The sequence below is a fragment of the Dysidea avara genome, chromosome 9, assembly GCF_963678975.1.
Source record: "Dysidea avara chromosome 9, odDysAvar1.4, whole genome shotgun sequence".
Taxonomy (NCBI): domain Eukaryota; kingdom Metazoa; phylum Porifera; class Demospongiae; order Dictyoceratida; family Dysideidae; genus Dysidea; species Dysidea avara.
In genome coordinates, this window is record NC_089280.1 from 28,742,493 (window position 1) to 28,764,268 (window position 21,776).

At 36.7% G+C, this 21,776-nt stretch overlaps 1 protein-coding gene across 4 annotated transcripts in view; it reads left to right on the forward strand.

Annotated features, from left to right (window-relative positions):
- The window catches only part of LOC136266171 (matrilin-2-like), a 39,776-nt gene extending 18,375 nt beyond the window's left edge, over window positions 1-21,401 (forward strand). The window contains exons 4-19 of one of the 4 annotated variants that reach the window (XM_066061164.1): window positions 5,181-5,276; window positions 5,328-5,447; window positions 7,446-7,568; window positions 10,331-10,453; window positions 10,497-10,622; window positions 10,674-10,796; window positions 11,843-11,965; window positions 13,721-13,843; window positions 16,398-16,520; window positions 16,581-16,706; window positions 17,023-17,145; window positions 18,576-18,701; window positions 18,750-18,872; window positions 20,594-20,628; window positions 20,682-20,739; window positions 20,807-21,401. In XM_066061164.1, the coding sequence (XP_065917236.1) occupies window positions 5,181-5,276; window positions 5,328-5,447; window positions 7,446-7,568; window positions 10,331-10,453; window positions 10,497-10,622; window positions 10,674-10,796; window positions 11,843-11,965; window positions 13,721-13,843; window positions 16,398-16,520; window positions 16,581-16,706; window positions 17,023-17,145; window positions 18,576-18,701; window positions 18,750-18,872; window positions 20,594-20,628; window positions 20,682-20,739; window positions 20,807-21,237 (2,102 nt within the window). In that variant the 3' untranslated portion in view covers window positions 21,238-21,401. The remainder of the gene's footprint in view (window positions 1-5,180; window positions 5,277-5,327; window positions 5,448-7,445; window positions 7,569-10,330; window positions 10,454-10,496; window positions 10,623-10,673; window positions 10,797-11,842; window positions 11,966-13,720; window positions 13,844-16,397; window positions 16,521-16,580; window positions 16,707-17,022; window positions 17,146-18,575; window positions 18,702-18,749; window positions 18,873-20,593; window positions 20,629-20,681; window positions 20,740-20,806) is intronic. The other 3 variants (XM_066061165.1, XM_066061166.1, XM_066061167.1) reach the window with 3 other exon arrangements.
- The last annotated feature ends 375 nt before the right edge of the window (window positions 21,402-21,776 follow it).

Here is a 21,776-nt window from a genome sequence, read left to right on the forward strand (position 1 = left end):
CCATCCTTCCACTGTTTCAGCCGCTGCTCCAATAGGAGAGTGTGATCCTTGTCCTTAGATGTGCGGCTTGACTTCTGGAGCAGTAATATACAAACCACAACAATTGCCTTAAGGGCGACAGATTCCAGGGAAGAACCCTCACCTACAGCACGAAACAAACGAGCCAGTTCAAGTACAAAAGCCTTACCAGCTGAACCCCGTGGAACTGCAAAACTGTTCTTCTTCCAATGTATCACTTCCAAATAAACTTTATCCAATTCTGAGATAAAACAGCTTCCATCAAGATTCCCCCACTGAAAGTTAGGCTGAACTACAGGTTGAAAATCAGGTAGTCAACAACTGACGAATTGTTCATTAGAATGTCGTTGGAGTTGTTAGAAGTCAAGCAGGGGGCGTTAGATTCTTCCTCCTCGTCAACCTGCACGACGGATGAGGGACTTTCCTCCTGGAGAATTGAACTCTGCAGATCCAAACTGGCCCTCGAGCTGGCCTGGAGTGTCGCATTTGGTTCAAAACGGCAACGACGCCTGCCCATCTCATCACGATAAGACACCAAAAACTTCGATATGGGCTGGTCTTGGTAGCGAATGGTTGTCTTCCAGTTCTTAGAAGAAGCTTTACCCGCTTTGCGTTGAAGGTCACATGGAGTCAAAAGGTCCCCATTGAGCCAAACACAACGACTGGTGCCATTGGACAGTTCCTTGGTTATCAACTTTGCTTGCAAAGTCCCACATACTATGTCGACGGCCTCCAGAGTTGAGCGACTCTCTGGAAAACCAGGGAGAGAATTGACCATTACGATTCCCACAATCGTTTCAGCAATGGTAGCCTGTAGCTTACCATTGCTGAAACTTCCCTTACAAGTTATCGATGGACCTCCAGCCGGTGATTAAACAAAGCCCCAATAAAGATAGTCATAGAAACAATTAAAGGACTGATTGTGGGTTTTAGTCGGTTGTCATTAGTAACGAAGTATTTATTGTGGGATTAGCTGTCTCAGTCGATGTCTCAGTAATGTTTATCTAAGAAGGGCAGTTAGTGGATCGCTTATTTTCTCTAAAGCTTACAGTATGTACCTTGTTTACGCTTAGTGTGACTATAGACTACAGTGTGGGGCCAGCATTTCAATCATAAATTAGTACTCTGAATGTTGTATGCTACAAAGGAAACAAACAGAAGGCAATGGTGACAAGAAAGAGCCAGCTGAAGGAACTCAGTCAAAATGTAAGGAATTTTGTGCAGTGTGTGAAGCGCAAACATTCTGGCGGACTGGGCTGTGTGCCACAAGGAGGCTATATTCTGTGAACATCACTGTAAGTGCATGGATCCATTAACTAAACAGGTGGGATCTATGGTACAGAACAGAATGGAATGATGGACTAAACTATGGAATGGAGTGCTTTCTCAAATTGCGGCAACTCATTGCTGAAAATATCCTCATTACAGGTTATCAGCAGACCTCCAGTGGCAGCGTGTGATCAAACATACCCCTATTAAAGGATTGATTGTTAGTTTTCATTAGCAACAAGATTAGCCTTCTCAATGATTGTTTCCCTAGTAGTGCTCTTCAATTCATTTATTACTCGATCGTGAGGCTGTTACTGGATATATACAGTATAGCTAATTGGATGGTGTCATGCAGTTAATTGTTTCTGCTGATATTGATGAGATAGTACAATATTTAGAAGGTTAATCAATTTCATTGGTTTCAGAGCATAATCACAGTAGAATTTCCTGAAATTGTCTTCAGAAACCAGAAAGACACTGGTGTGACAGGAAAAGGCTATATATAGTTGATCATAACTCGATTTTATTAAACACATAGTACATGGTATCACTTTCAGAAAGTTTAGACCACCAATGTGAAGGTTGACTAGATGCATGGATTCATCAAATTTTTGGACATTGATAAGAATTTTTCTCTCAGTAAAAAGAAAATTGTACCACGTTTTTAACTGTAAAAATTCTTGCCTTATATACATAAATAATTATGTACTGATAGTCTATAATTATTGTGTGCTACTTAATAAAGTATATGTACTATTTATAAGTGCATGTGAGTTGGATGATACTCTTGTTGGTGTTTCTTACTGACTGAAAACTTTACTATAATCTGTAATCTTTTAGATGGCATTCAAAGACGAGTGAGCCTAGATTTGGGTTGCAAGACATTAAATGTGACCGGATTTCATATAACAAGGCTTCCACACACACAAAATCAAACTTACGTTTTTACCAGAAATGGATTGCTGGTCTAACGCACTATCATATTCCACACTGTACTTCCTTCAGGACTGGCAAGTCTGGTTTCTGTAGAAGCTTTCTTCTGACCCTGTCAAAGCCACGAGTGGGAGATTGGCGCCATTAAATGGCCATGGCTTTGTGATAATGGTGTGTGGCGAGCTGGGACTTCACAGAGAGCTCGCCAATAGTGTTCCCAGTCAATTTGGAGAGATTTGAGGGCCATGGAGGGCCCAAATTAAACTTGGCCTCTTGATTCCATTCGTCTTCTTACTTCATTTTATATCCCTATATTAAGTCCACCCACTACCCCCCACCCTCCCACCCTATTACTGCCACCCTATTACTGCCACCCTATTACTGCCACCCTATTACTGCCACCCTATTACTGCCACCCTATTACTGCCACCCTATTACTGCTACCTGTGATATTATAACCCGCTTGAAAAAAGCTGCCCAAAACAGGGCAAATTTTGGGTATCAGAAATTAATACACTCACTCACTGATAGCTAGTAAATAGATGAATAAATGGTGCAAGTTTTGTTCGCACAGCTGTAGGCACTGGGAAGTTATTACATAATGATTACTTAAAATCGTCATATCTCCTAATGAAGTTTTGTGCGTCGAAGCCTTGTTTTGTCAAATTCAGTCACAAATATCCAAATTAAAGCAAATTGACTGTCATAATTATTGTCTTCTAAATTTTAAGTTTGTTTAACTTTTCTCAGTCAATAGAATCCTGCTTTAAAATTTACATACCTAGCTATTTTGTACTTTACAAATGAAGATATACACATAGCGGCAATTATACAATATGGCGATTATAAAGAAATGATGTGAATTAGAGTGCATGGCGAAGTCTTTGGCTAGGTTAGATATATAATTTCACAAAATCACTGATGGAATAAAGGTGGACTGATTTGAGCTGGGTCTTGGATGAAGGTGAAGGTTGGAGATTAAAAGGTGGTAATTTCTTGTCTTGAATATGTTGCTAAGTGGGTGTATGTACATCAAATAACTTCACATGTTGGGATAATCTTAACATTTTTTCACCACTATTTTTGAGTGAGGATTCTTAGTCCATGCAGCTGGTCCAGTGGGATCACAGGTTCTTGCTATGAAGCGCGCTCTGCACTAGATTTGCTGTAGTTGATATTTCAAGGTAGACTCCCAGGGAGCCCACACAAGCCACACTGTTGCAGCAAATTACAGTACATGCTAGTTTTATTGTATGGAAAGAAGCATGTAAAATGTTACACTCTATATAGAAACCCCTAGGATCTTGGTCCAAATCAAGGTCTGGTGACTATGAGCATGGATGCATGAAAGGTTTAGGAGATCTGGTTGATTTTGTCGGTGGTCTCAAGTATTGATTCAAGGCTAACAGTCGAAGACTTGGCAAGCTCTTTATCATACAACAGAAAAATTTCAACTCACTACTGGTTTTAGTCCACTGCAGTGTTAATGAATCCATGAACTTTATTGATTTTCACAGAAATAGCCTTGTTGTGGCACTCAGTCTGCCAGAATGTTTGCGCTTCACACACTGCACAAAATTCCTTATATTTTGACTCTGTTCCTTCAGCTGGCTCTTTCTTGTCATCATTGCCTTCTGTTTGTTTCCTTTGTAGCATACAACATTCAGCATACTGATTTATGATTGAAATGCTGGCCCCACACTGTAGTCTATAGTCACACTAAGCATAAACAAGTGCAAACTTCAGTGAAATAATTGATCCATTAACTGCTCTTCTTGATAAATTCTTAGATAAACATCACTGAGACAGCTAATCCCACAATAAGGCCACTCCAAATAAATTCTCTGTTTCCCGTCCACCGCCCGCATCTGGTTACTGTCAGCTCTAAATATTCCATTATTCCGTATTCTTCCATTTATTTTCCGGTGCTCAGTAAAAGCCATCTTGAAACTGTGTCAGCTCACGTGTCAGCAGTGCTACCAACTCGGCACAGACTTCATGTTTGTGCTATTTTTGAAACTTAAAAGGAAGGAACAAGCTTAAGCATTCTTTTATGCAGCGGTTTATGGTTGTGCCAGGCAAATAATGGCTTGAAAAGCTGCCAACCCTATAATAAAATAATGGAAATGGACCGCCCACCCGCATGCAAACATGCCTGAGTCCAGGACGGGAAACAGAGAATTTATTTGGAGTGGCCTAAGTACTTCATTACTAATGACAACCGACTAAAACCCACAATCAGTCCTTTAATTGTTTCTATCTTTCTTGGGGCTTTGTTTAATCACCAGCTGGAGGTCCATCGATACCTTGTAAGGGAAGTTTCAGCAATGGTAAGCTACAGGCTTCATTTTGAGAAAGCATTCCATTCCGTAGTTTAGTCCATGATTCCGTTCTGTTCCGTTCCGTAGAATAGACCCCACCGATAGGGGACACCTTGTTGAAAAAAAGTTGAAGAGCAAAGAAAAGAAAAAGGAAAGGTCACAACAATAATAGCTAGTTATCCTTTACCAAATACATTATATCACGTATGTTATGTAAAATAAAATCCTTATTTATAGCTTCAAAGGTAAGCTACACTGCCTCATGAAGTGGCCATTATGCTTCTTTTTCAGCTATGTTCCACCCATTACACAGTGTTACAAATGAAGAGCATGCAGTAGGAATTGTTTTGCAGTCAATCCAGTTGCTATGAAAATATGGGTTTTTACAGTATTACACAGGGAAGCTGTATCATGCTATCACAAATAAAAATCTTGCGTTGACAGCAGAAAGAACTGGGGCACAAAGGAGGACAAAGGTAGGCCCATGATATGTGTGTTGTACATACTGTGGTTGGTGAAAAGGCACAGGAAGATTTAAAAGAACATTCTGTGGGTCCCTACTAGTGAAGTAGATGTAACTTGTAGTATATCATGGTGTATAATAGATAGTGATAAAACATTTCCTTTGTTTGCATGTAGCTATCTGCTCAGGTGGTTGCCTCAATGAAGGAAACTGTACTCTTCCAGAAGTGTGTACATGTACTCCAGGATGGACTGGTAATAATTGTGGAATAGGTGAGAAATGATGTTGGTATGAGTGATATCTACCTTATGATCATGTTCAAGATTTCAATGAATGTAATGGTGATCATGAGTGTGATCATAACTGTATTAACACTGTTGGATCTTTTGTGTGTTCATGTGATGATGGGTATCTGTTACAAGGTGATGGAAGGACTTGTGAAGGTAAGCCAACTCGATAACATGACATAGTACTCATGTGTGTGTGTATGCATGCATGCGTATGTGCGTGCGTGTGTGATAAAGTGGATAATCTAATCTTTAATCTCTAGTATACTATGCTATGATATTATGTGCCTGTCTTTGCCTTATTAGCTATTTGTAGCTATTGTGAATTGTCAAGAGCCACTTCATGATAAGAAGCCAAAATAATAGTACACACTAATAATCACCTTCGAAAACATTATGGTGCATGCATCCATAAATGCCTAAAACTTACACATTAGATTTTACAACATTCCATACAAAGTCTTATAACGTGGCACTCGCATGCACTATTTCCATGAATCAACTGCCATTTTATTCCTTTTACATTGGCGATCGCGATGGTACTAACGATTTCTTTCTTGAACACTAGTAAGACCATTTTAAAACTAAGTTCTTAATTTATACTTAGAAACCTGCTGTGACTTCATCCCCATTTATATTTAACTACAATGCTGGGATAAACATCAAAAGTCTCATCATGTCACAGCACATCATACAGTGTGTAGTATTGTACCACATGATTAAAACTTAATAAAATGGTGGAGTAAGATGAAAACACGACAAGGGGGTGTCACATAGATATGCACTGTAGGTAGATCTGCAACTGCGGTCAAAGTCTTGACCCGCCAAAATTTTGATTTGACCTGTGACTAAGAACCTTTTTCAACCTTTGACCGGATCCTTAGCAACAATATTTCAGTACTTTTCGATTGTGTCAGAAACTTTTACCCTTGATGCGGTCGTAAATCAACCTACAGTGAGTGCCTGTGTGTCACTCCCTTGTGCGATCAATGCAAAATGCATCTTGACAATCACACATGTGATGGAAGAGGAAAAAAGACCTTTCAAACTTTATGGAATTACTTCTATACAACTATTTTGCATTAGACAAATATGTTCTGTGAGATTCAAGAACATTTTACTGGCATTCTTGTGATCTTTATTGTCAGTCAATAGCTTTTGTATGCTGCTTGAAATTTCTTTTTATAAAAATGATGTGCTGAAACTGTTATAAGTCAGGGCTACTGTTCTGTATGTAAAAAATCTTTTGTAAAAAGTTGCGTGGTATGAAGGGAAATCTGTGCAAGAAAGGATAACGCTTTGAGATTATGACAGCACAGAAATTTCTCCAAAAAGTATTTGATGTCGCACCTCCAGTGGGCATGTCATGACCTCACCCTTTAAGTATATTATAAGTCAAGTTTTCCACTTGATGTCCAAAAATGGTTTGTCTAGTAGAAAGTTATGGGTGTTTTAAAATTTGGGCATTTAAGGATGCAGGCAAAATATTTCATTTCAAAACTATTCTCTGATCAGTTCACCTTGAAGTAATAGTTTTGGATGAAACTACTTCATGTAAATTTCTTTCTTGTTTTGTTAGAATTTGAGCAAATATTTAATCTAGTGTGTGCTGGTATTAAAAAGCTTAATTTGGTGGTCTCTGGAGTGGGTAACACCAGTTAGCACAAATCTTGGTGAAGTTGATTATACTAATGTTTGTTGCTACTTCACATACCTAGAAGCTCTCTGTGTGTAGCTATGAATCATTAATAGCAGCTGCAGATTAAAAGTGGTACGGGTGTATAACCAAGCTGTTTGAATATCATAAACTGCAAGCAAAAAGGGAGAGTTTTTATCATAATGGTCTTACCAGATGTTTATCAGCTGGTATACACAGAGAACCGTTATTCCTAGTTGTGCTGAATACGAGATAAAGTGTGTTACAAGTGTCATGAATCTCATTCTAAGTTTCCAAGCCTGGCACTTCAAGCATGCATTGTGTTGTTGCATCTTTTTATAAGTGTACACAATTATGTGAGTCACATTTGTACTAGGGTGAAAAGGTATGACTAAGGATACTTGAGAAAAGTGAAAAATATTTCACTAATTGTGTGCAGTATTATGTAATTGCCATGTTGGCTATACTGTACACACATGACAGTAATTTTATTGTAGATATTGATGAATGTTTAATTGATAATGGAAGATGTGCACATACATGTGATAACACTGATGGATCTTATCAGTGCTCCTGTAATAAGGGATATGAGTTGACTAGTGATGGCCACAATTGTACAGGTATTATGGTTTGTATATTTTCAATCAATTATATAATGCAGCTACTATATAAAGGTGGCCCCTACACCTGTACCTATACTAGTACAGTAGCTAAATGTTTAATCCTTCCTCTACCCTTTTAGTTACAGCCAAGGCTGAAGCATAGATTAAAACCACTAGTACAGTTGCAGATGTAGACAACCATCCTTGCTTCAATGCTATTATTTCTATGAACCAAATATAAAATTCTAATTGTTTGCAACGTAATTGTGACTGGTTAACATATGTATGCTTGTCAGTAGTTATAACAATGGCCACAAGGGATTTGCCTGATATATATGCCCAAGGGCTGTAGACTGAGGAAACGGGCATATATCAGGCAAATCCTAAGTTGCCATGGTTGTGATAGTAGGACCTCGATTATCCGAATTTTGTTATCCGAACTCTCAATTATCTGAATAGTATAAGTGACTGCTCTATTAGAGTATTACGCCATTAGTAAGTGTATGTTCTATTAGAGTAGTTGAACACAACTTTGAATAAATGAATGGGCTTTATCCATGTTTTCTGAACACTTTTATGATTGAACTGGTGCACAGGTGTTCAGATAATGGAGGTCCTACTGTAATATATACCACTCAGGCGTGCCACCCATTAGGTGAAAAGACAAACTACATGCATATCTCAGGGGCGGATCCAGAGTTTGGAAAGAGGGGGGGCACCTTTCTGAAAAACAGTTGAAGACCAAAAAAACTTGCTGAAAACCAGTTGAAGACCAAAAAAAAAAAAAAAAAAAAAAAGGTCACAACAATAATAGCTAGTTATCCTTACCAACTATATCACGTCTGTTATGTAAAATAAAATCCTATTTATAGCTTCATAGGTAAGCTACACTGCCTCATGAACATTGTGACTGCTTTATTAGAGTAATTGACTGCTTTATTAGAATATCTCGATCTTGTATGCAATTTCTTGAAGGGGGGGGGGGGGCATTTGCCCCAAATGCCACATCCTGGATCCGCCACTGTATCTACATAATCGATTGTGGGTTAAAATTGTGGGCTATAGTATTGCCAAAATGTCATTCATACACCACCATACAGCCTGTACACAGCCTTTTTCAAAAAATGCTGTGTGTTTTTCTAATCTTAGAAAACAGTATGTATAAAGTGCTTTGATCTTTGGGAGATAACAAGGTCTTTAAAATCCTTGCTTAAATGGTTAAAAACTAAAGATCTCAGGCACTGCAATCTCACCCTTCAATCGTTGATTTGCTATGTTCTCCCAAGCATATTACAGGCTATTAGTCTGCAGTGTAAGCCTGTGTCAAATATGTCAGTATAATAAAAGCATAATAGACTGGAATGCTAATGCTAACATAGTAGGTGGATATTTCAAACTATGGAACTTAAATTCCATGAAAATAGACCAATAATCCCTAATAGAGCAGTCAGTGGAAACATCAATACTCTAATAGAACAGTCATTTTGTAGTGAAATACTCTAATAGAGCATTCACTGATTGATATGTTCCAAGATTATTGTAAGAAATTTTGTTACCCTAGGAGCATAACGTAAACATAATGGGAACACTGAAGAGCACAATAGGTGAACAGTCTGGTAAATTTCTGAAAGCATTTTAGGCAGAATTCTCAGCATATTTGACTCAGACCTACTGCAGTGGGCAAATCACCTAAGCCAACATGAGTTTAATCACTCCATTCATTTTATAAGCATGCCTAAAGCAATCATTTATGGGAAAAGTACAGCTTAACATTTTAGCTACATTGCCAGAATGAGTGTAGAAGTCCAGTAGTATCATGGAATATTCTGTTTAGATTGTAAACCAAAAATGTTAAGCCATTCATACCAGACTTATTGTGGCAAAAACTTGGGTAAACGAGACATCTAGGGCAGAGCTATTATTGGTTCTTCCCAGACTCTCGCTATTCTAGGCTAAATCTGACACAGATATGACATGTACGATATTTTCTATCTGATATACATCAATGCTTCCATAACAAAGGGTTCTCAGACAGGGCTTTGTAAATTTATGGGCTTATGGCATGTGTGCTTGAGTACCAGGTCTATCTTCCTCAATGTTAAGTTGAAGTTAATTGTTTATAGTTAATATCCTGTTCACATTTCTGACTGTGACTCACTTGGCATGCACCTTTAAATCAGTAGCCCTGACTACAACTTCTTTCTTGAAAACATGTACTTGGCTGTAGAAAGAAATGTTGTTTGCTATTCATCACCAATAATAAGTCTTCTTGACTAACTCTTACGTGGACGACCACTAATGTTCACATAGAGTTCTTAGTTAGAAAAAGCCATCACAACAGATGCAGGTGATTTTGTTAGGAATCGTTAAATACCTAGCAAAACCTATCCATGCATGCCATCATAGTTTTAACTATTAATCAAGTGATGGTCTGGAGAAAATGTTATTTGCAACCATGCTGGTTGCTAGCTGATGACTGGCTTTGATCAGATGCGATGAAGCCCAATGTGCTGACAATCTACTATAGATTATTCCTTTGTTGGCTGTATTCCCGTAAAACATTTTTCTCACTTGCATGATGTAAGTATTGGAATTTTTATAGTTGTTTTTGCTGTTGCAGGATATGTGAAAGATATTACTTGTACTGCCTCAGAATCTAAGACATATGTGGTCAGGGCTATATATATCATGATACCGCCCTATCCACAGGACGATATGTGAAACATAATGTTTCCTTTGATCTGAAGTGTCAAGTGATAGATGATGCATGTATGTTACAGATATCGGAGAGTGCCGCAATGGCCTTCACAACTGCTCTCAAGTGTGTGTAGAATTAAATGGAAGATTTGGATGTGATTGTGTCTCTGGATTTCAGTTGATAGCAGACAGAACAACCTGCATAGGTTAGGTGTGCACATGTAAAACAATGTTTACCTACTGTTACAGACATTGATGAGTGCTTACAAGGAACAGCAGGATGTAATCATGGTTGTAGGAACACTAACGGAAGTTTCATTTGTACATGCAATGATGGATATCAGTTACATCATAATGATCTGACTTTGTGTGTTGGTATGATTCTGTGTACTGTATTGCAGTTACTATTTCATCAATTTTGTTAAGATATTGATGAATGTGTGGAGTCCAATGGAGGATGTCAACATGTTTGTGAGAACACTATTGGTAGCTACTCATGTACATGTCATACTGGATATGTACTTGGAGTGGATGATCACCATTGTGAAGGTACTAGTACTGTTAGTTGACTACACAAAACCACACAAATGCTTTAAATTGTATGACCTATATATTTTATTTTCAATCAATAATTTTATTTAAAGGCTTTAGAATACACATCTAATACTGATCATATCATGAGACTACTGTAATTTGCATTTTTATTGTATATTGTACAATAAAATTTGCATGCATGTTTACCTAAAAAAGCCTTGGCGAAAGAAGTTGTAAAATCAAAGGTGGCTGCCATGAAATGGCTGCAATGATGTGGATGATACCTTAATTTACTTTATTGTTTGTGCAAAAAAATCTGTGATAAAAATTTTTGTGTAAAAATATTTTTGTATGATTTTATGACTGACTGCTCTATTAGAGTAGTTCGAACTTACGTGAAAATTTCCTTGTAATAAATTTTCGTACATGTTTTACGAACTAACAAAGAAAAAAAGCAAATTACAGTGATAAGTTTAATAAAGGCCATTATTATAATTTATTATCGTCCACATCATTGCAGCCATATCATGGCCACCATCTTTGATTTCACAACTTTTCAATATAGCTGGCTGCTTTGCGTGGGTAATTATGATACTGTATTTATGTCACATGAATTCAGTAGCTGCATGGGCCTTCAAGCTTGTTAAATGATTTCAATTATAATATTTGTGGTTGATCTACATGACTTTTTACATTTCTTGACATCTTGACTCTGTATCACAAAATTTAAAACCATAAATATCAAATATCCCAAAGTAGTCATAGCATGCATCTATAGTCACAACAGAGCACCATGCTCCAGTACCCAATGGTTGCACTGGGACCTTATTCTTATTATAGCTTATAACTTAGTACTCTGCACCTAGATGACTCTACACCTCAATGCTATGCTTATACATCAGAGATGCATGCACTTAGTTCCTTAAATCTTCTAACATTGTCAGCATATCTCTCATTAATTTGTCTCCAACATTACTGTAGTGAATAATTGTAAGACACAAGGTCTGCATGCAAGTTATTAAAATTTTTATGATCAACATTATTATGTTTTGTTTATTTAGATATCAATGAGTGTGCTAATTCCAATGGAGGGTGTCAACATGACTGTACTAATACAGTTGGTAGCTACTACTGCACATGTTTTGCTGGATATACTCTTAATGAGAATGGTCACAATTGTTCTGGTAAGTAATAGTACTGCTATGTATATAGTCTGAATGGCCTAATCTCTACATTGGCATGTTATTTCGATATTTTCAATTCTAACATAGGGTTTAGTGACATACAGTACCGTTCAAATGCAACATGGTCTCATAAGTGTGTGAGTGATTAAAAAACTTGCAATTGAAGGGTGTGGCAACCATTTCACCTGTGAGTATTTATCCCAAATGGAATAAGATGAATACTCACAAGCAAAATGAGTGTCATACCCTTTAATTGGTGAGTTTTTCAATTGCTTGCACTCTGGCAAGGCAACGTTGCATTAGAGTGGTTGTTCGTGTCTCTCATTTCACTACTTAGAATGTGACTTCATTTTTTAAAATTCAATATGCTAATTTGTTTACTTTTGGTATAGCATAGCTATGCTGTTTATGTGAGACTAGTATTGTTCTAGTAGAATATTGAACATGGCTGTTCTGGTAGGGTGCTTGCTTTATGAGAGTATATACCTCAATCTTACTGCTAATTATGAGTGAGCCTGTGGTGAAGGCATTCCACCTGATAAATCAATAAGGGACATAGTTGCTGTGCTCTGTTTTCTGTATAGAAGCAAATTGTTAGTAGTGCAGCTAAGGGCATGGTCAACATGCTCTGTTTCAAAACCAATCATAAAAGCTATCAGGTGAAGCTATCTATATGTACTCTGTATTACAATGCTATATAATCACTTCAAATAATTCTGTGTAGGGACCCGCCGATTATGCTCATAATTTTACCTATTATGCTATGCTGCACTGCTCAAAAATTCACCTATTATGCTTAAATTAATGCTCAATATTTACCTATTATGCTCAATTATGCTCAATGTTCATGCCTTAGTTCATATGCTTTGCTACTAGTTTAACACTGTATAGAAAAAAAATGAGTGGCTGGAGCATAAATGATAAATTGTTGCTGCATGTAAGAGAAAAGATCGATATACTCTAATAAAACAGTCAGTTTGATGATTGTTCTATTAGAGTTACTGACTGCTCTATTAGAGTATATCGACCTTATTTTGCAATTGTCATTTTCCAGCAAGAATTTATACAATCGTACAAATAATTAACCTATTATGCTGGCATTATGCTCAATGCTTTTAGGTACCTATTATGCTCAAAATTATGCCAGCATAATCGGCGGGTCCCTAATTCTGTGACATCTATACACGTATCTCTAAAGGAAGTGTCAATTTAATATCTCATTGTGGCTTCTTTGCATCAAGAAGATGACAGCTAACACATATGGAACTGAAAGGTGAAGGCAAAGTTCAGAGAGCATATGTTTATTAGAACTCAAACAGGTGCATGCTATGCATATAGGTATGTACACATGAATTTGTTATTGCGATATAGAATGGTAGTTGTGCACTGCATAGTTTAGCCTCTACTAGAGCCTTTGCAATTGTGATCAGGTATGTAGGTAGTCAAGTAGGCAGGCAGGTTATTTATACAATTTTGTTAAAAGACTGGGTTGTACAAAAGGACAAGCCTACTCCTCACAAACACATGCAGGTTGCATTGATTATTTTGTAAATTTGGTACCTCTGTATAGGTGTTAATGTTAAACACATAATTATAAGTAGCTTCCATTATGTAAGATATTTCTATGATGATTTTAATGGTAGAATTTATGATGCTGTTTTATTTATGAGATTCCTAATATACAATACTACCACCATACAATAATATTTATGTGGTATGGAATAATCACTGTGCTTAATACCTGACATTTTTCAGATAACAACGAATGTCAAACAAATAATGGAGGATGTTCACAAACATGTGAAAACACTGATGGATCTTTTCAGTGTTTCTGTTTGGAGGGATATGAGTTGACTGATAATGGCTACACCTGTGATGGTAAGGTCTACCACAACACACTCTTTTTATTATTATTTGTGTAGGGAACTTAGATTGCTAAAAGTTTGATGCTTTGTGTAGTTGATGCTTGGTGTCACTAATATGGTTTATTTCCATTAGTTGATGCCATGTTTACATAAGTGCATCATGTGGCCTGCCAAGCAAAACCCCGACTAGTTTATATTTTCTCGAACTTCATTTTATGACTTCTTAGTTGTCTAGAAGGAAAAACCAATGGACTGTTAAAGAGTCAGCCTTATCTGGTAAGTACTTTTGGAGTTATTGCGATAGACAGCAAGAAAAGCAACACAGTTGATCTGTGCAGTGCTTTTATGGAAAATAAAGTTCAGTCACTCATATAATACATGAAGTTGCATGACTGAATGAGGGATTAAATGTCCACTGATATAATATTTGCAGGTATAGGCAACTTTCCTTGATTCACCCCTTGTTTCACAACTTTTTTTTCTTTGCTCCCTAATCATCCTAATTTTTCCTTCTACTTGTTTGTTTACATTTAATAACAAACTTGTGACAAATGAACCAGCACATACCGCAATTAAAGAAAGAATGGTGCCAGGAATGCCTAAAAAGTAATTTTGTGTCAGAACACGTGCCCCAACTATTAATTGCATAACAGAAAGGGAAGTGACCATTACACTTTGTTTTCAGCTATGCTTCACCTGTTACACAACATTACAAATGAAGAACAGTACGAGAAGCATCTCTGCTAGTTTCTAGGAAAAATATGGGCAATTAGCCAACACAGCCACAGGGAAGCCACATTGCACTATCGTAAATTGACACCTCATGTTGTCAGCAAAAGAACTGGAACACAAAGGAGGACAAATGCAAGTCCATGATGCGTGTATTGTACATACTGCGGTTGGCGAAAAGACACATCTCAGGATGAAACAACATTGAACAGTGAAGAAATCAAGCCCATAGCCTTATCCATGTCGAGTTATGCTTGGCTGAAGGCATCAGTTAGTTGTCAGTCAGCATAAAATTCTGTAAATAGAAAAATTTTGAAGTTCTATAGAAACTGTTTGGAAGGGTTGGGGTTGATCTGAAGACATTTTTAGGCTTGGCTGTGCCTAACAGGATCCGTCCTATGCTAGAGTACGGTTCCATCTTGTATTCAAGTGCAGCTTTGTCTCATGTAAGTCATTTGGACAGCCTTCAATCCTGTATTGAGAATATGTGCGGCTTTACGTTTCCCTCTTTGACTGACTGTCGCAATGCCTCTATCTTGGGTTTTACATGTCGTCTCTTGAGGGAAAGGCAACCTTCAAACTTTCTGCCCATAATTTAAGACAACAACACACAGATTATCTAGTAGACTACACAGTTTTGATCCAGCCAGCCATCTTCATTTTCAGTGCCCTTGTAATTTTCGAATGTTGGACCACTTTCAACGTAGTTGGCAAGTAACAATAGTAACTTTGTGGGCTTCAATCCCAGCAGAGATTCTGTTACAAGGTGACTGTAGGGGATGGAGAATTGTTTTGAAAGACATTCAGAGAACTATTATCAAAATAATGTTATGACGTGGTGCATAATAACTGTATACTGTATGCATAACCAAGATTTAACAAACGTAAAATATATATATAATTTTTTTTTTTTTTAAATGTTGCCAAGCTGTCATAAAGGGAAACGGAGGCTGGTTTTAGGATGATATTTTTGGCTGAAAAAGCCCAGTTCTTCATGATCCCTAATATACAGTATTACCGTACTGTATGATACTGTAAGTCAGGAGTGAAACAGGCTATAAAGACTTGTGTTATTTTGTGAACTGGGGAATTCAACAAGGTACAGTACATGCACCCCTGCTATGGCTTAGATTTTACTGCAACATATAAAACAAACACACATAACTCATGTTTTCTTTGCACTATAAAAACAAAACAAAGATGCAAATCCACTGTTGTATTAGGTTTTCAATTTGAATCTTCTGTCACTCTTTAATGAAGCGATTAAAACATGTATAAATTTCCTTTGGGTTTCCAATGTATTTCAATGGAATTTATCACAAAAACAGAATTTAAGTCATTGTTAGGTGATTTTCTGTTTCTCATCAGAAAATCCTAATAATAAAATGCAGGTGGGTGGGCCATTACTATTCTCCATTCAATTACACTACATGCCACAATACCCAGGTTATGTCCAAATACTGGTCCAATTCCAATGTACAGTCAGCTCCCCTGACAAGCACAACGGCAATCAAGAATGTCTGTTTGACATGCCTATGGTCAGTTTAACTTCTTGCTTGCAAAAACTCTGTAATTATTATATTGTATGAGCGTTCACTGCACGAATCAGACAATCCAATAAGTATTGCTTGGTACTGTTTTGCTTGTGAGTATCCATCCCAATAGGATGAATACTTGCAAATAAATTGGGTACCACACCCTTTATTTAGCGAGCTTTTAATCACTTGCACTCTCACAAGATGATGTTACATTTGAGCGGTATATATGAACCGTATATGTACGTATATCCACAAATTCTTTTTTACCTATGCATTTTACAACTATTGCATATTTCACAGATGTTAGGGAGTGTTTCATTGGTACACATAACTGCTCTCAAGTCTGTGTGGAGCGAACTGGAGGATTTGACTGTAACTGTTTGGATGGTTATGGGTTACAAGAGGATGGAATATCCTGTGAAGGTTAAAACTATTACCTCATTATAAAAATGATGTACAAAAATGTCATCTCTTTTGTTACAGATATTGATGAATGCTCACAAGGAACTACAGAATGTAATCAAGATTGTATTAATATGAATGGAAGTTACAATTGTTCGTGTTATGATGGATATGAGCCACATCTTGATAATACAACTTTGTGTGTTGGTATGCAATTCAATATAGTATTTGGTAATAGAATTATTAGACTACAAAATGAGTGTTATAATTTTTATAATACAACTTTAGCAGGGGGAGGCACACCAGAGTGGTAGGTATATGTGTAAGTGGCTGGGCATATTAGAGCAATTTACTATTAGTGCTGTTCTAATTTTATTAATTTGCCAGGCTAATGAATTGAGGTTTGCAATTTTTGACTGAAATATCATCCAAAAATTCCCTAAAATATTAGCCATATTAGTTTGGCGGTATTGATTTATTATAATAAGTTGCTTCTATGATGTTCAAAATTTGTTTCATTCAGATGTCAATGAATGTCAAACTGATAATGGAGGATGTACACAAACATGTGATAACACTGATGGATCTTATCAGTGTTCCTGTTGGAATGGATACGAGTTGACTAGTGATGGTCACACTTGCAATGGTGGGCAAACTGTTCTCTTGTTTGGTACTAAGATATCTATTAGTGGGTTGTTTGACTCCTAGATGCCAGTAGTGTAGCTATCAAATACAACTTCTTAATTAAAATTAATGGATTGGATGTTGAGTTTGATCGAAAATACTTAATTTTAGTGCTTCAAAAATTGAATGTTTCAATACAGCAGTCATTGCTATACTTAACCACAATCAGATGTCCTTCAATGCTATACCAGTATTTTCAGGCTATGATTATGCTTACAGTATTATAGATATACTGTATTTCAGTATACTGACGTAATTGAGTGTAATATTAGAGAAGTTGAATTAATTCGGTTAACTGCTTCCTGGCCACCTGGATCGAGGCTTGGCTGTTTGCATGTCAAGAGTGTATGTCTTTGCTGCAGTATTTTAAAAATAAGACACATTAAATAAAGTATATACAAGTTGCATGGAATGAGCTTCTAACTACAGCAATTCCACTCCAGTCCCATTGCTTGATTTGTGACTGACACCTTCTGAATATGGGGTGCAGCATCCATGGAACGATGCCACACTTAAGTTTCACTTTTACCAATTAGCCACATAACCATAATGTATGAGTTATACAGTAAGGTATGCGCACTATTGGACAAATACAGTGGAACCTCAGTTATCCGGACCCCACTTATCCAGATTCTCAGTTAGCCGAATTACGGAAATGACTGTTCTATTAAGGTTGTTGAAAATACTGATATTTTAAAAATTTTAATTACGCTATTTTAAATGTTATTTATACACAGTTTCAGAGATACAGACTTTTCAGACTTATGGACTACCTCTGGTCCCAAGGGGTTCGGATAACTGAGGTTCCACTGTACACTAAATTTATGCAGAATAGATATGTAAGGAGTGTTATGAAAACAACCCCACTTAGACAGCATGCTTGATCACATGTGTAGCCGCTTTCTGCCACATCCTTATACTATTAGAACATGCCACTACACCCTTAAATGATCAGAGTATATATGGCAACCTCATCCCTTATTGATCTAGCTGTAATCAGCTGCAGTTTACTATAGAAAATGACATGTCAACCGTGCCCCTTAATTTATTGCATAACTCTCTTCACAAAACAGATAGAGATACAGTATTCTAACTAAGAAGTCACATATCATACCTGTTCTCTAACAAAAAAAAGTTGACAAACTAAAGTAAAGTAGGATTTCAGTAATGAAACAAAAGATACAACCTGTCAAGTATTGGTCATATAAATAAATGAGTGGTGCTATACAGTTTATAGTATCCAAGCAAATAGAATTACTATATAGGGTTTGGACTTTTTGCTGTAATTTAATTTTTGTTTAATAAGTTTTTTGGCCACTATTAATGATTTATTAGCTTTGGTAGTTTATTAGTGTAATAGTACCAGTCTTGCACTATTCATCACATTTTCAGATGTCAATGAGTGTGAGAAATTCTCCAATGGAGGATGTGATCACATTTGTACTAACACTAATGGTAGCTACAACTGTTCTTGTCATGATGGCTATGATCTTGGAAATGATGCCTCCAGTTGTATTGGTATGTGTGATACATTGTGTGTGGCTAATAGTTACTGTTGTGATTCAGATATCAATGAATGTCTAACTGATAATGGAGGATGTAAACAAACATGTGATAACACTAAAGGATCTTATCAGTGTTCCTGTGATAAGGGACAAGAGTTGACTGGGGATAAACACAGTTGTACTGGTGAGCAAAATTGTAGCATACTTAATGCTACCAAGTTTAATGGAATTCAAGGGAACTCTCTTTAAAGGCTCAATTGACTACATATATTATGACTATGTTGTTCTGATAATTCTGGTACTGTACTAGAGGTCCAATGAGAGGACTACTAAAGTATGATTGCACTGAGGGTGTCAGTATCTTGTTTTGAAGTAATAAGATTTTACTTTTTTAAAAGTAATCATATTGAAAAAGAATACACAATAAGCTCTGTGTCTGACAGTAGCTATATCTAATCCCAGTGGCGTAGCCAGGATTTTTTGAAGGGGGTTTCCAACATCAGTATCAGTGAGTTACCAGAAGCAAAGTCTGGGGGCGCAGGCCGAGATGCCCCTGCTGAGAGACTTTCAATATTTAATGAATCAAAACTCAACAAATTGCTAGCCTACGGTATATTTTATGCAAAAAGTACATTAATTATAATGCATATAAGTGCCCCTGGGATGGAGCTAGTACTAGATAAAGCTACCTAGTGGAAACAGACAGCATAACACATAGAGATACATAGGGTAATCTGTAAGTGATAGTTATCCGATTGGTATAGGAACCATAAATCCACTGATACAAATGGAATGACTTACAATCAAAACATTATAACTACAAATATGCATAGCATGGATTCATTTTACATTCCCAAGTGATAAATTACTGGAGTTCTATACCTTTATATACTGCATACCAAAGCCATAGTAGTATAAGATCATGCTCAGTTTTGCTTTTAATGTTAGAATGTCTGGAAAACTCACTAATGAAAATGGCTATTCTGCTTCTTTGTTCTATGTACGAATTATACAGCATTATTTGCTAATGAAGAACAGCAAGACAATGCCTTTACAATCAATATAGAATTGCGACTAGATGCACCTCCAATTAAAATTCACTGAGAAACAAAGTGGCCATTCCACTTTGTTTTTGGGTACCGTAATTTGCTTTATTTTTTTGTAACAAAAATTTTTGTGTAAAAATATTTTTGTATGATTTACGTAAATGACTGCTCTATTAGAATAGTTCGATCTTGTATAAAACTTTTCGTGCATGAAATTTTCATACAAATTTTGCATACGAAAATTATTTAACAACAAACAAAGCTAATTACGGTATGTTCTATTTGTACAGCATTATTCATACAAACAAAGAACAGCAAGAGAGGTATCTTTACAATCAATCCAGTCAGTACGGAAATTACAGATGATTCTCGTGACAGCAGCTGAACTGAAGCCATCACACATTTACTGCTAATTAACACCTATGCAGTATGTAGTGGAGAATGAACAAAGGAGGACAAAAGTAAGTCCATGATGCATGTACTGTAGTCACTGCAGTTAGCGACAAGGCAGATCTCAGTATGTGATGTATGTCAAACAGAGGAGAAATCAAATCTGTAGACTTCACCATAGTCAAGTTATATGCTTGGCTGGAGACATCAGCTACTTAGTTAGCTAGTCAGTACATAAATTCTAGCTATAGAATTTTTTTTAATTTCTTGTTAGAAGAGTTTAGGCCACTCTGAAGGCTTGGTTATGCCTAACCAAAGGAAAGGTACTGTTTTTTAGGTGGCAAGAAAGCCCAAACCTCCATGATCCCTACTATACTACTGTATGGTTGTGTAAGATTATTTTATTACTGCATGAAATGATTGATCAATTCTATTATACTTGTTGTTTGTGTATCATTCATGACAATAGCCATTAAAGGAACTCAATCTTCATCATCTGGACAGGTAAATAGCTGCATTTAATAGTTGCATATATTCAAACTTTTCAATTATTGCAGGAGGATAGTGGTGGATTAAATGTCATACCAATAGCTGGTGGTATTTCAGGTACTGTTGGTGAGTGCCATTTAATGTGCTTATTCTGTTAACATTATTAACATGCTTTCTTTCTACAACATTATAGTTGCAGTTTTGGTGATTCTGGTGATAATCATAATAATAATAGTGGTGAGACGAAAGCGAAGAAGTAGGCAGAGTACAAACCTAGCTTCAGCAGCAGCTCAACCATTTGAAAACCCTATGTACCAAGGAGCAGCAAAACTGACTGACGAGACTGTTAAGAACTCACATTATGCTGCTGCGCCAGGAGCTGCTACACAGGAAAATATCTATGATAATCCTGAACAATCTACCAGCAACACTTGTGATGAACCTGCTGGCTCTTATGAAAATCCCACCAATGCTTATCAAAATCTACCAGGAAATGATCATGAGTATGATGTTCCTAAAAATAAAAAGATTAGTACATCCAGTTTGACTTTAATGCGTCGTAAAGAAAGCAAGAGCAGATATGAGCGACTCTCAACTGTTGAGCAGCCTGGAGATGACCCTTAGCTGACTGACTGTTGGGTGATATTACTATTCATTTTGCTGCTTTAAAGGTTTATATTGTAGTTTTCCTGCCTTTATGAACTGCATTTATATTTTATATAGGTAATAGGTAGAACTATGCATGTAGCATCTGTTATATGATTATTAATGCACAAAGAAAAACTCTACAGCTTGTGCACTATTTGTAATATCAATTATAAGTTAACACACTGCTGTGAAATCAAAGGTTACCAAGCATTGGCTGCAATTATGTTAATAATGGCCATGCATTGTGCAGCTGTATGTGTATGGCAATAGTGATATATTCACTAACTAGTTATTGCAGTGACCACCTACCATATGTACATGTGTTGATTATGAAGCTGATATCTTGCTGTATGTACGCGGCATACAAATGGAACACCAATTAAATAGGCAATAATTATTCAGTCAAGTCTAAGCGACTTTCTGCACACACTAGGTCAAATACTGACTCCTTAAACGAAGAGTGAATACCAACCATGGTATGATGACCTAAATTCCCTTAGGCATTAGTGGTGCAA